The sequence below is a fragment of the Vanessa tameamea genome, chromosome 9 (assembly GCF_037043105.1).
Source record: "Vanessa tameamea isolate UH-Manoa-2023 chromosome 9, ilVanTame1 primary haplotype, whole genome shotgun sequence".
Lineage (NCBI taxonomy): Eukaryota > Metazoa > Arthropoda > Insecta > Lepidoptera > Nymphalidae > Vanessa > Vanessa tameamea.
The window spans coordinates 7,300,672-7,314,755 of NC_087317.1; the positions used below are offsets into that span (position 1 = coordinate 7,300,672).

At 33.3% G+C, this 14,084-nt stretch overlaps 3 protein-coding genes across 4 annotated transcripts in view; 1 reads left to right on the forward strand and 2 right to left on the reverse strand.

The window, feature by feature from the left end:
- Window positions 1-2,167, reverse strand: part of LOC113395046 (mitochondrial dicarboxylate carrier) — a 134,098-nt gene extending 131,931 nt beyond the window's left edge. Inside the window, exon 1 of the mRNA XM_064215765.1 lies at window positions 2,158-2,167. The gene's annotated coding sequence lies outside the window, so the exon portion shown is untranslated. The remainder of the gene's footprint in view (window positions 1-2,157) is intronic.
- The window catches only part of LOC113395100 (phospholipid-transporting ATPase ABCA3), a 38,980-nt gene extending 34,959 nt beyond the window's left edge, over window positions 1-4,021 (reverse strand). The window contains exons 1-5 of one of the 2 annotated variants that reach the window (XM_026632660.2): window positions 3,833-4,021; window positions 3,376-3,598; window positions 2,710-2,969; window positions 2,338-2,511; window positions 1,331-1,575 (exon numbers count right to left, since the gene is read on the reverse strand). In XM_026632660.2, coding sequence (XP_026488445.2) covers window positions 1,331-1,575; window positions 2,338-2,511; window positions 2,710-2,969; window positions 3,376-3,587 — 891 coding nt within the window. In that variant the 5' untranslated portion in view covers window positions 3,588-3,598; window positions 3,833-4,021. The remainder of the gene's footprint in view (window positions 1-1,330; window positions 1,576-2,337; window positions 2,512-2,709; window positions 2,970-3,375; window positions 3,599-3,832) is intronic. The other variant, XM_064215760.1, reaches the window with a different exon arrangement.
- Window positions 4,022-4,595: 574 nt separating this feature from the next.
- On the forward strand, window positions 4,596-13,554 carry LOC113395101 (ubiquitin carboxyl-terminal hydrolase 31). The gene is made up of 14 exons (XM_026632661.2): window positions 4,596-5,063; window positions 5,134-5,325; window positions 5,452-5,586; window positions 5,702-5,836; window positions 5,997-6,100; window positions 6,287-6,407; window positions 6,546-6,693; window positions 6,949-7,095; window positions 7,548-7,732; window positions 8,442-8,548; window positions 9,606-9,737; window positions 10,415-10,510; window positions 10,784-11,802; window positions 11,874-13,554. The coding sequence occupies exons 1-14, from the start codon at window positions 4,728-4,730 to the stop codon at window positions 11,912-11,914; spliced, it is 2,898 nt and encodes a 965-aa protein (XP_026488446.2). The 5' UTR covers window positions 4,596-4,727; the 3' UTR covers window positions 11,915-13,554.
- Window positions 13,555-14,084: the final 530 nt, after the last annotated feature.

Genomic DNA, 14,084 nt, shown 5'->3' on the forward strand with positions numbered 1-14,084 from the left:
TACGTATGATGTTCGGAATAAATTAGTTATGATGACGTTGGCAAAAAAAATATCTTTATAATATTATACATATAAAGTTTTGATAGGATTTTATCAAAAGCAGCTATTAAATATAAGAAAAAAAAACACAAATTTCGTTACTAAAATACTCATAAATTTGTTTTTATTTACTATATATTCAGAAAATTTATCATGATTTGTCATAGAAACTAAAAATCATAGACACAATTTTAGTGATATGTGCGTATTTTAGCGATTAGGTTACTGCGTACTGTTTCGACGAGTACCAAGTACAATAATAGCGAATATTGGTGACATTTCTAAGTAACATAACAATAGAATAATAATAAGGATTAATAATAACTACCTACTAGAACTGATTTCATACGGGCCTTATGAAGGATGTACCCATGATATTTTATTCTTAACCTATATATCTATATACATATACATATAAAAGCGAAATACCATTCAGTGATTAATCACGAAATCTCAGAAACTATAACACCCACAAAATTGAAATATGGAAGGTAGGTTCCTTGTAGGGTGTAGACATCCGCTAAGAAACGGATTTCACTAAACTCGGTAGGGTTAAAGTTAACTCGGTTAGGGGTAAACCTAAGGGGGTAAATCCGGGGTTGGAAGTTTGTTATCATTTTCTCGCAGGTTCAGCTAGTATTATATATTCGAAAGTGAGTTTGTTTATTTGTTTGTTTGTCACGCCTTTACGTCTTATCTATTCAACCGATCACCATGAAATTACGCATACACGTTGTCAGGGGGAAAGGAAAAATATAGATATGATAGCTGACACCTCAAATGCGGGCAAAGCTATGGCCGGAAAACAGTACTACGTAATCAAGATCGGTCTATGGTATCTATCTAATTGCACTAGAAAAGTTAGAACTAGAAATAAGAAAATATTAGGATATAAGAAATTTTAAAATCAGTTAATTTTATTTTTACCATTAGGAATGACAAATTTTAAGGTTCCTGTGGTCGATATCGTGGACGCATACATTTTAGAACTACCTACCTATTAATTAAACGTTAGATATAAAAAATATTTCTTCCGTAGGCACATGCAATAACCACAAAAGGAAAAACTCACAAATCAATTAATAATAATTATTGACTCTTTTTACGTGTTTTAATAATAGTATTAATGAGTAGTGAAAGCGTAAGGTGCATATTTCTTGTAATGAAAAGATAATTGTTTCCTTCTTTTTTTTACTCGCTGGAAAAAGGCATTTACGCCTTTCCTCTCCTTGTCCTACAACGGTAAACTTTTAATTTATTTCTAAATCAATGTAATATTATTAAAACTTACTTTTAATTGCATTTCCTTTTCAGCGGTGACAACTCGTACGGTATTCACGAAGGTGTAAGCGAAACACATCATTATTATCATTGATATAAATCTCTCCATAGCAACAAGTAAATCGTCTCGTCTATACGATAATTGAGGTAGACGCTGGAGATAAATTTTCGTATTGATGGGTTTGCCCGTTTTTTGCTTTATAATCTCTTGGGACACAGCGTGTTGGACAGCTAGAAACATTTCCGGGGAATAGCCTGAAAACGATTTATGACGTCATTTTCTATAATGACAGAACATTTCACTAATGATGATCCCATCATTGATATGTATATATTTAAATTAATTTGACGGTACAAAAATTTTGCTGTATTTCTATTATTAATCAACGCAAGGTTAAAAACTAGTTTTTTTTTAAACTTAATTTAACGACCACGGCAGCTTCACCGCAAGCCCTAATCTGCGCAGGATATATATGTATAGTCTTCAAGTGCGCGCGTAAAGTCAGGTTTATTTCATAAAATAAATTAATAGAAGGAACATCCCTAATCCAAGATGTTTTTCTTCACTATGAGTACAAGATAAATTTTAATACAAATTTTATATTAATTTAATGATATTTGCTCGTCCTAAATTTAGATTCAAACTCGCGAATAGGAAAAAAAAGCAAAAAGTAATTGGGCCGTGGTACCCGCACGAATTCTCGAAACCGGAAGGTGGGATCGCTAGAACGTTTTAACATAGGTTGCCCTTGCCGTGTTCCGGTCTTGGCATGGCAGAGCTTCTCTAAAACAAATGTGGAAAGAATGAGATCTCTACCGCATTCCACTACCCTCTACGCAAAAACAATTAATAGAAAATTAATTTAAAAACTGGTAGCAAATAATTTGGTAAGTTATTTGCTTATAAAAATGATAGTCCAACCTATTTGCGGTTAAGACTAAATTGTTTGAAAAATAGATGATTGAAATTGTAATTATTTAATTCTTGAATAAATGTATAATAATATTATTTCAAACCTGGCATTTTGCCTCCATACATGTCATCCGGCTCACGAGGGCCAGGTTGAGGGAACAAAGGAAAAAGCAGATTTGTTCTCCAACTTATTCGTAGGGGATGTTCTAACATTGGAGTTCTCATGACTGCTGGAAATCTTAATGTCACTTTTATATCATCTGGCCACTCGGTAGCATCTAAAAGTTATTACAAGTGACAAGAATACATAAAGACAAAATTTAATTTTTTAAGTACATAGAAATAATCAGAATGTATTCTCAGTTTAATGACAATTGAATGAAATGAACGAAACATTGTAAGTAACTAAGGTAATTTAGTTAAATCAGTTGTTTAGTTATGCAAGTTGGTTGAAAACAATATTGTTAGTTACTCACTAGTCATACTATCATCAAATTGAATGCCAACAAGGATGTGATTCATAACATTTGGTTGTGTGAGTGCAGCTTCCAGTTCTAATGAATCATTGTACCCCTTAGGTTGAGGAAGCATTTTAGTGTCAAAGAATAGTGCAATGAATCCATTCAGATTATCTAAAGCTACCATGGCCATGGCATCCTCTGTCACTTTCCTTGTAAGTGGATTTTCTGGAGAAAATGCTATTGTTCCCTCTCGTTTTGCTGATGTGAGATTTCCTCTAAATAAAATTTAGAATAAGTTAAGATAATAAATTTTAATAAAAGCTATTTAAGCTTTTATTACAATTTATAAGAAATAAGATGTGGAAATATATATAATTATAAATGAATAAATATAATACAAAAATAAATGATGAAAGAAGTGCAATTTTCTGAATCAATTGTAATTTATATGATAATACATAGTTGTGAGAAAGTTAAGTGAATCTAAGGTATCACTATATCAGAAAGCTGCTTGGAATCTATTTAGGCTTATAAAATAGGGCATTCTAATATAAATAAAAGGTATGTTTTTATTATTAGTTTAGATGGGTTTAAATATAAATTACATAACTTAAATTATTTTCTGAGGTGTATACACAATATTTAAACTTAAAAAATCGTAAATTAAATGAAAATACTCACAGCTGTCTTCCACTGATATTGAAATATGTTGGGAGAAAAGGTGAGTATGAAACATCTGGCTTGGATTGTGGATCGACGAGGCATCTTATTAATATTAAAAATAAAGAAAATATCACAGGAGATGCTATCTCAAAGAGTGTTTGCCACTTGTGCCTTCTTTGCAAAAGAAAATTTTTCCAAATTAAAAGCTTTAATTTTTCAAAAGAAGACATTTTCTATGTCGCTGAAATAAAATGTTAATTTTACTATCATCGTTTCGAACCTAACGAAATCGACAAAAAAAGCACCATTTTAAAATAGTATAAAACCAATACAATAATAGCTTTTCGTTTTTTAGTACGACGAAATCTATTTTTGTAGCATACAAAACTGAAAATAATATCGATATATCGCTTTCGCAGAAAAATTAAAAATAGCAAATTTAATAAGGGTTTAATAAAGAATAAAAATAGCTTACCCAAACATTGCAGATTTAACACACTTTTAATTCAGCATTCGGTTTTAGTAAACACTAGCCACACACAATTCAAATATATTAGTCGTAATCATAGATTAACATTTATTAAGTAATGAGCCAATAGCTCAATGTTAGCATTTAATTATTTTAATGATATACATATGTCATTGTCAAACGTCAAACTCGACAGCCAATACTGCCAATACTCTATATTTTTTTTATTGTTTATTATATTCTTAAAATGTAATCGTTTTGTCTTAAGGAATAAAATCTATTATAATATTTAAAAGCTAATTATATAATTTTATAAAGGGAAAAGTTACTCCAGTTTGTGTAAGAGAGTAGATTAGAGATTTTTTTAGTAACGGTGCAATCAGTAATGTTTGTTTTGGATTATAAATTTATTTTTCTGTTATTTTTAATACAATTGTATGTATTTTGCCTCCATAATATATTATTTTTGAGGCCACTTGTCGTTTATTATGAAGAAAATACTGGGGTTTTTTCGAAGTAATTTAGGGGTGTAATATATACAAAAAGTATCTTTGTTTTTAACTATACACTAATCATATTTCATATATTTGTATTAATTTTGATAGTGATTAATAAATCAGTTTGTCATTCTATTTTCGTCAGAAATTTCACTTTGATTATTTTTTAATTACATTTTCCCGTATTTACGCTACCAAAGAGTGATCTGTAAGTTTTCATTGAATATTTTCATAAAGACAAGAATCTAATTCAATTATATAAAGTTAATAGAGCAAATATTCATAGACATCAATATGGCGCTTATGTCAGTAGCTGGTAGTTTAACATATCAATGTTTTCTAATCGGGTTTTCTTAGATTTTAGAAAATTCTTATTTAAAAGATAGTATCAACTTTTATTTATTATGTCTACAAATAATTTATCGTCAGTTTTAAAATCATGTTCAGAAAGTGAGCTAATAAGTGAAGTAGCGGAAGCGAATATGACACCAAAACAGGTAGAAGGATCACGATTAAAGCGGACTTTTACCTTGCCTCGTAATCCCTTTGGGACATCCAAACCTAGTTCAAGTAAAAATAAGACTACCGATAATGATAACAAGCCAACGAGTGCAAATTCTGTGATTAGCATTACGCAAAAAGATGAGGGTGGCTTGGAAAGGAAATTGTTTAGAAGGCCGTCATGGAAGATATTCCTTAACAAGATCGCTCAACATATGAGCACAGTGAATGTTTCTGGTGTAGGTATTATTTTGAATAATTATTAAATAAATTTAACGAGTAATAAGTAACGTTAAAAGTTCATTGCAGGTTAAATCTGGGTCAGTTGCTATTCACAGTGATAGAGTACCATGTAGTGGCGAGCCACCATGGCCCCCGGGCACCATTCCCGCAGCCACTGGCATCAAAAATCATGGAAACACTTGCTATATGAATGCTGTACTACAGTGTCTTTCACATACAGATGTTATTGCTGAATATTTTGTTTTAGAACATTATAAGGTGAGTCTAAAATATAGTTAATATATTTATTAATTTACTAAACATACAATCTTTTTTAGTTTTGTACATTTTTTTCATTTTACTATGGTAGATGTATCAATTATATGAATTACCACAAATTTTCAGATTGATTTACAAAAGAGGAATAAAATAAATTCAAAAAAGTATGGTACTAAAGGTGAAGTGACAGAACAGTTGGCAGCTCTATTAAAAGCATTATGGTCTTGTCACTATACCCCAGATATGAGTACAGCTTTTAAGGTTTGTCATTCATTGCTACATCATAAAAATGTGTTTATCATACTGTATGATGTAAACCTAATCAATGTTGCATAATATGTAGTCTTGTCTTAAAAATAATTTTCTAACATTATAGGCAGCAGTGGAAAGGCACGGAACTCAGTATAGAGGAAATAGTCAACACGATGCACAGGAATTTTTGTTTTGGTTACTTGATAAAGTTCATGAAGATCTCAATACAGCTACAAAGAAAAAATATAAAACAATTAAAGTAAATATTAGAAACATAGTTATATATTTTACCTTTTTCTGTTTCTTGATAGAGAAATGTTACATTATCAATATTATATATATATCCTAAATTATGAACTCACAACATTAAAACCTGCTTGAAATGAAGCCACATTCAAATCAATATTTGTTTTTTTAAGAATACCGTGGGCAAATCAGATGAAGTTGTGGCCGCAGAAACTTTGGCAAATCATGCTCGAAGAAACAGTTCTTTCGTACAAGCAGTGTTTCAAGCTCAGTACAGGTATGTATATGTAATGTATATATAAATAAACTCTATATATGTTTCTTATAGAGTTTTGAGTGTAATAAATATCTCATGAAGTTGTGTTAATTTAAATTTAAAGTGGTATTAATTTACTTAAAAACCACAATTTCATAATAATTATGAATTAATTAATAGCCAATTTGTCTTTTTTAATAATTCAAGGTCAGCGCTAACATGTGCAAAGTGTGAGCGAACATCCTGCACATTTGATCCTTTTCATTGTGTAAGCGTACAATTGCCCACTAGACCAGTAGCGGCCCAGCCATCTCCTCTGCCTGTTAATGTAAGTTCTTATTTTTTAGTATAATAGCATTTGTAACTTATTAAATGTAATTTTTTTATAATTTAAAAATCAATGAGTGTGTCTTTATATTAACTAATTAAAACTAAATGTGATCTCAAAGTAATTGATTAATTTTAGGTAGTATATGTAAATCAGCAACCTCGACAAGTGCGTATTGGTGTGGAGTTACCTCCAAACTCAACAATGGATGACCTTCGAACAGCATTGCACACAGATACTGGCATTGATAGAGACCATATTATACTAGCTGAGATCAATGAAAATGGTTTGTCAGTCACACATATCGATTTTATTGAATAGTTACATTAAATTCCATTAAATTACTTTGTTTATGTAATGCGGGCATATAATAATAATTATACGCTTTTTCAATATAAGCTTAGCAGATGATAGATTCTTCGTTTTTATAGGAGGTAGTTTTTAGTATGATAATTGTAATTTAATATGAAATACAAGCAATCATAAAGTATAAACAGTTAATGAATGTTAACACAATAAACCACATATTACACTGGCGCAGGCTGGAGCACGGGTCGCGCGGGCTGGGAGCCGGCCGGCATCGAGCTGGGCTCGCTGTACTGCGTGGAGGCGCCGCCCATACTGCAGCCCCCCACCACACCCTATCTCCTGCTGCTGTGGGTTAACATGCTCGATGGAGAGAGATTTGGTATACTTCATTTTTTATTTTGAAAGAGTAATGATTGCATTAACAGACATTTGCAAGTATATAGTAAAAAAAAAGATAATTGTCTCGTGGGACACTCGTTGGAACGAGAGTGCTCTCGCTACATATGCATTAAATAACAGATACAAATATTGTTATTAAAAAATATAATAATTCTTATTAAAAATCCCGTGTGAATTAAAACAATAACTAAAAATAAATTTAAGTAATATTATATAAAATCATATACGAACAACCATAACGCAGCACGCATAACGCTTTTTTTCACTTGACGATTTCGGCCAGTTCACTCTACTAAGATGCTTAAAACAACTTCGTTCCAAAGAAATTTGTAAAGCAAATTATTATGATGGATGTATTATTATTTTTTTTCGTATCAATAATCATACTAGCTTCAGTAAAATGTTTATTATGTATTTTAATATATACGCCAGGCTCTCCATACGCGATGCAAGTGCCTCGAGAAATATCATACGAAGATCTACAGAAACTGATGCTGAAGGAGATGTGCCAAGTGGTAGCGGAACGAGTGCTGGAGAACGCGCAGGGAGCCGATATATTTAAAGCGAGAATAGCTGAAGCGCATCGTCCGCGGGACCCCGCGTATTTGCAACCCGAGGTACGCATCTGATATTAGTAACTCTGTGATGTACTTTGTATCGTTAATATAAATAACTAGCTGTGCTCGCGACTTCGTGCGTGTTTAAATTTAACAATAAAGTTATCGTTGTAGCCTAAGTCCTTATTACATCAGCTATCTGCTAGTGAAAGTCCCGTCAAAATCGGTCCAACCGTTCCAGAGATTAGCCGGAACAGACAGACTGATGCATACATACATATGCATTTAGTAAAAAGCGGTTATTTTCATAATACAAACACACCGTCCAATTTTTATTATATGCATAGATTGTTTTAAATGGAATTCATGAAAACTTATATGGTAAAAATTAATAGTACGTAGCATTAGTGTGTAATTGTTTCTAAAATTATGTGTACAATTATAAATGCGAATGTAACTCTGTCTGTTGCTCTCTCACGGCCAAACCGCTGAACTCCAAGGAAGGACATAGACTACTTTTTATGCCTACCAGCTGACGACCTACCCCTAAAACGCGAGAGAAGATGCTGTTGACAGTATTTCATTCAAATCATCCAATTATTTAGAACTTTAAAAGAGACATGCTGGCTGCATTAACAATTTCCTAACGTTATTTTTTTTTAATTCATCGCTGCTTGTTGATTTTATGATATATTAAATATAATGAAAAAGATAGTTCTGTTTAAAAATGTATCTATGTTTGTTGTTCATTATGTAAATTTTTTTGCAGTTACCGCACCCTTTGTTCGCTCTGGATGTAGAGCAAGCATTGTGTGCCCACGACAAGTATCCCCACTTGCGTCTCGAATTACTCTGGGATCCAGCTCACAGAGACAGGTTGGTTTATTATTGTATTAAGGAACTTTAGAAGTATTTTTAATATAAATGACAATTACATGATCTGATGTGGAGCTGCGTGACTTGCAGTTTAGATGACTGATGACTAACGACGAACAAGCATCTGTCTTTATTGTGGCGGTTAATAATTACACTGTCATCGTGATATGCGTGAAGAGTGTGACGAAGGATAAGTGAAAATGCAAAAACCTTGGAAAATACGATTTATTTAGGCAGAGGTGACTGGACTCAATATCCAAATGGATCCAAATATCTATATATATATATATATATAATCTATATATATATAGATATTATATATAGATATATCTATATATATATAATCTACCTTACTACCTTAACCGTCGAGGGTGAGACGTATAATTTCATATTATATATATAATATAATATATACAAACATTTAGCATTGGGGTGGAATAAACTCCAAACCTTAAACTTAAAGAGAGTTTGCTCGAAAATGGGAATAATTGCAGGCTGTATTGGTTTTACTTTTTACATGTGGAGGATATATAATTAAATCTGACCTTAAAGACTGTTAGTGTGCGGTGTGTGTAGGTGAAGCCCACACTGTGCTCAATCACTCCGGCACATTGTTTCCGCGAGTGTATAGGCAGTATTTACATTATAATTCATACATTTATTTGTAACAATCTGCTCAACTGCGAAAAGTTTTAATCGATTTCTTTTATTAAACATTTTTTCATGGGTCAGTTTTGAATAATATTATAGTATAAAATGTATCTGAATAAATAATATAAGTTGACGTGAACCACCTTAAATATGACATCGAGGCTATATTCACAAGAATACTCAAAATAATACCTACCGTATAAAATTTTATCTCATATCTTAAGTCGGGGTTTGTTTTAGAAAACAATTTTTAGTCATTCATTGAGGTATTTGTTTTTCAGTGTTTAACCGAATCAGACCGGAGCACATTTAATTTTCGAATAAATCAAAAACCGATAATGACTAAGAACTTACGTGATTTAACTATAAAACCCTGTTGCATTCGGGCCTGTCGTTTGTCCGGCAGCATCATCCGCGAGTCGGGCGAGGCGTGCGAGGTGCACGTGTCGGCGGCGGGCGCGGCCTGCCCGCTCACGCTGCACGCGTGCCTCGCGCACTACACGCGCGCCGAGCACCTCGCGCAGGAGGACGCCTGGAGGTACGTGCACGGACACGGCTCCTGCTGATGACTGGAATCTACTTTCCGGACCGGTGGTAGCTTTAGATTTTATTCTACAATGTAATGACGATTCAAAAGCCTTCTTGAATAAAAACTAGTTGAATTCTTCATATCACTGGGTGGTTTACGTAAAGCCCTAGCGGCGGTGTGTTGATATTATTTTATCTTATTGCTATTTGCGATGAGACAGGTCGAAAACTTCGCTTTTCACTATTCACAATATGGTATCAATGATTTGATTTTGGAAATTACACTGATTCTCCTCTATGCAATGGTTTATTTATTTCTGTTTTGAACGATGTTGCTACAGTATGCTAGACATTTGCTGAATTTCAATGTAGTCATAACCTACGACTGCTATAATTATGTTTCACGACGTACCAGAGGCCTCGAGGTAATGATAATATTTACTACAATAATAAATTGTATCTACCTCTTAGCTCCTTTCCTACATAGTGCTTACCAATTTACCACAGTTTGCTTGCTTCATACAAATGTCCTTTCCTAACGTGTATTTTATTAATTGAAAGAGTGGAACCACTCTCACCTTTCAACATAGTTTTTGCTTACAATGATATTTAATAATGGATATTCATATATTTAAGAATTATCGAATAAATTTAAAATTGTTATAATATGCAAAAATATTGTTATAGGTGTCCGCAGTGTCAGAGATATATGCCTGTTGTGAAAACTCTTGGTTTATGGTCTCTTCCAGACATCTTAGTAATACATCTAAAGAGATTCCGACAGTAAGTATAGTTTTTATATCTAAAAATAGTATGATCAACGTCGCTTTTAATCTCTATCTGTATCTCCGCTTACCTATCTTTTAAACCACTCGATAGATTTTAATACTGTTTTCACCATTAGTAAAGCGATAAACGAAAAGGTGCGGGTAGTACCGATGACTCATCGATCTCCATCAGTGGAGCGGGTCAGCGGAGGCACTGTCCTCGCTCTCTCGGACCGCTCCATGCGCAGCCGTGTCGGGTTTATTCTAATTCAAACAATGTCTTTTTCAGACAAGCCAAAGGCCGGACGAGTACAAAACTAACGACGATGGTAGAGTTCCCAGTCGACGACTTCGACATGAGTCCTCACCTCGTGAGAAGAACCCCAGCCAACGCGGAGTCGCCGAGCCACTCGCGGTCGCCGCGCCGGCGCGCCTCGCGGGCCGCGCCCGCGCACGACCACGTGTACGACCTGTACGCCGTGTGCTACCACCACGGCGACGACCTGGAGACGGGCCACTACACGGCGGCCTGCAAGAACCCGTACGACGGTCGCTGGTATAAATTCGACGATTCGAGGGTCACGTCTGTCGACGATGAGAACGTTTACAGTGAGCTCGTTAACAATTCGGCTTACATGTTATTTTATAAACGCAAAAAACCAAATGTCGTCCATTCTTGTTCCACCGAGGAGGGCGGGCATTGGGCCCTGAGGATGCCAAAGTTTGTAAAACTCGCTGATAATTTAAATGAGCTGACCGAACTTATTGAGGAAGTAGTTGAGGATACGAAAGAGAAATCGAATAATGATATGTCTGAAGTTGACAACGCACTGAGACCTAATGCATCGCCCTCTAGGAGTATTTCGAGTCTCCCAGAAGATAAAGTAGAAACTAGTCCAACAAGGCAAGTGAATGTCATCCATAGTACAACCTCAATTATCCAGTCACCCACTCTCCAGAGGCCGCTTATAGTTGAAGTAAACGGCGATACTACGAACGACGATTTAAGCGACTATGAAAACGAATCTAGCATGCCTATTGAGCCTTACATTCACAAAGATGTTCATGTCAATCCAAAGATGACCCCCGTCGATACGAGAAGACCACGATCAGTCGATTACCCGACCAGGCCTAGCACATCACCTGCATCTAGGGATTCCAACAGAAATTATGAAAGTTCACCTTTGGTCGCCAGTATTAATGGAGTCGAATATCATCCTACTACAGAAGACTTAATGTTGTCGATGTTCCAAGAGTCTAAGTTTATAGTGCCCAGGCACCACATCGCCGGGGAACCTCATAGGACAGGTTTGTGCCTTCATAATTAACAAAGTTTAAAGCGTCTGGAACCACAGACATTAAAAATTTTAATGTTACAGGTGAGAAGTCTTCCGTATGGAAAACTCGAATATCCACATGAGAGCAGCTTAGATCCCTTATAATGTATAAAGAGCCCTTTCCCTTATTTATTTTAAATGTATTCCTAGATCTGAGGATTCCATGTAGTTGACCGTTATGTTTTAAATATCTATATATTTATAGCTACGAATATTTCGTTAAAAATAATAGAAAATATTAATTCATATAAAAATTCGAAACAAGAATTTTTATAAATGTTGTTAATTAAGAAAAACGCTCTTCGAAACGAATTTGTAAACAAAAAATACAAAAATATTGCGATACGATCATTTTACGGCGTATCGAGATTTTTTGTCTCTTCAGTCGTTGATAAGGAAAGTTTTAATTTATATATTACTGCGAATATTATTTTTTCAAAGTGCTAGAGACTCCTAATTTAGAACAACCCCGTAGTTGGCATATACTTTACTCGAAATTTAGTTGTAAAGCTAGTTTTAGCATGTGAGTACCTTGTTGTGTATATTGTAGCATTAATAGTCGGTAGTTAAATGCTTAAATGAAGGATTTTGTCATTACAATATCACACTTGTGCCTTGGCTCTAGGGTGTTAATTTATAACGATTTTTACATTGTACGATACGATTTTCCGACGTATGCAAATAAAGTGTGTAATATTTGTAAGTTAAATTATGTCACTGAGATTATAAAGGTATGTTTATTATACCAGATACGATTAATTTTATACTTGTATCGACAAAAAGAAAATAATATATTTCTCAATGGTATTATCTGTGGCTTCTTACGACCTCTCAACGTCTAGTGACAAATAGATGACCATAGACAAATGCTAACCATAAATTATTATGCAAACTACATAAGATTTTAGAATCGTATGTGAAATTTGTATATATGTTATTGTATCTGACTATGTAATTTAAATTGCTTAAATTATATAGACATTTAAAAACTTTTTATACCAAATGATATTGTTTCTTGAGTAAAACATAAATTTATGTAAATATTCGTGACATTTTAATGCACAATGCCACAATGTGATTTTATAAATTAATTTTTGTAAAAGACAATTATAGTAAGTGTAATAATGTTATTTCATTATTAACTAATAAAATATTTAAAAGATGAAAATGTAAAACAACGCGAATTGCTAAACTTATGTTGTAGATATACTTAAGTGTATAAAAGAAGTTCAGAAAAATATTAATAATAGGTATCTTATTTTTTTTTAAATAATAAGTAGGTTTGCAGCATTAATGATGTATAATTATTTTTTTATAATTTATTAAAGGCAACTTTAAACTTCTTATTTTCGATACTTATAATTTGAATCGTTAAAGGAATATCGTGTCTACAACACTGGCAATCGAAAGAAGTCTTAATTTAGGTTTAAGTGACTGGCTCTCATTTGTTTTAGTGGATATAAGCGGCCAATGAATAAATAAAACCATCCTACCATGAATTCTTTATTGGTAACACAAAAGTACCTCCTTTGCGATAATAATATAAGATCTCGAAAATAGTTTGTTTTCTACATTTATTAATGTTAATTGCTACGGAGTATATGATTGGTCGTTTTTTTATCCTTTAATTATATTGTATTACATTCGTTGTTTTAATTTAAAAATGTTTATTTTATTTTACTTAATCACGTTACGTTAAAATATAAGTGTTATGTGCACCCGATGTTTGATTATTTTATTTGTGCCCTTTTATATATGAATGGAATGCCATTCACCAACATAATATTACTACATTTAAATGACACACACCCAAACTCAATTTATGTCAGATAGGGGTAGATAAAGAAGACAGTAGCTTTTTCATGTTTGTCAAGCCATTACCTTTTTTGTTTGGTAGCTTTGGCAGGGCCGGATTTTCGGGCTACAGCCCGGGGTCTGTATGAGAGAGGAGCCAATAAAATATTTTATTTATGTACCGTGTCTATATATGCATTTAGTAAAAAGCGGTTATTTTAATATTACAAACAGATACTCAAATTTTATTATATGTAATAGATATATGCCACCCTGGAAAAGGAGCGCTCGGCTTCACAGCTTGTGATTGGTAAGGTTAAATATATTTTTAAGATTATATAGCAGTTCTGGAATACGGGAATACGTCACAAGCTTCTTTTCATAAATACATACATTTAATTAAATTCCATTGTTTCAATTGCGATGTGTTTAACTGAGTCTTAAACAAAAAAATAGAAC

Bases quoted from the DNA above. Each gene is read 5' to 3' on its own strand.
- LOC113395101 (XM_026632661.2), top strand. From the start codon at position 4,728: ATGTCTACAAATAATTTATCGTCAGTTTTAAAATCATGTTCAGAAAGT. The intron at 7,733-8,441 runs GTACGCATCTGA...ATTTTTTTGCAG, and splicing joins CCGCGTATTTGCAACCCGAG to TTACCGCACCCTTTGTTCGC. The intron at 9,738-10,414 runs GTACGTGCACGG...ATATTGTTATAG, and splicing joins GCGCAGGAGGACGCCTGGAG to GTGTCCGCAGTGTCAGAGAT.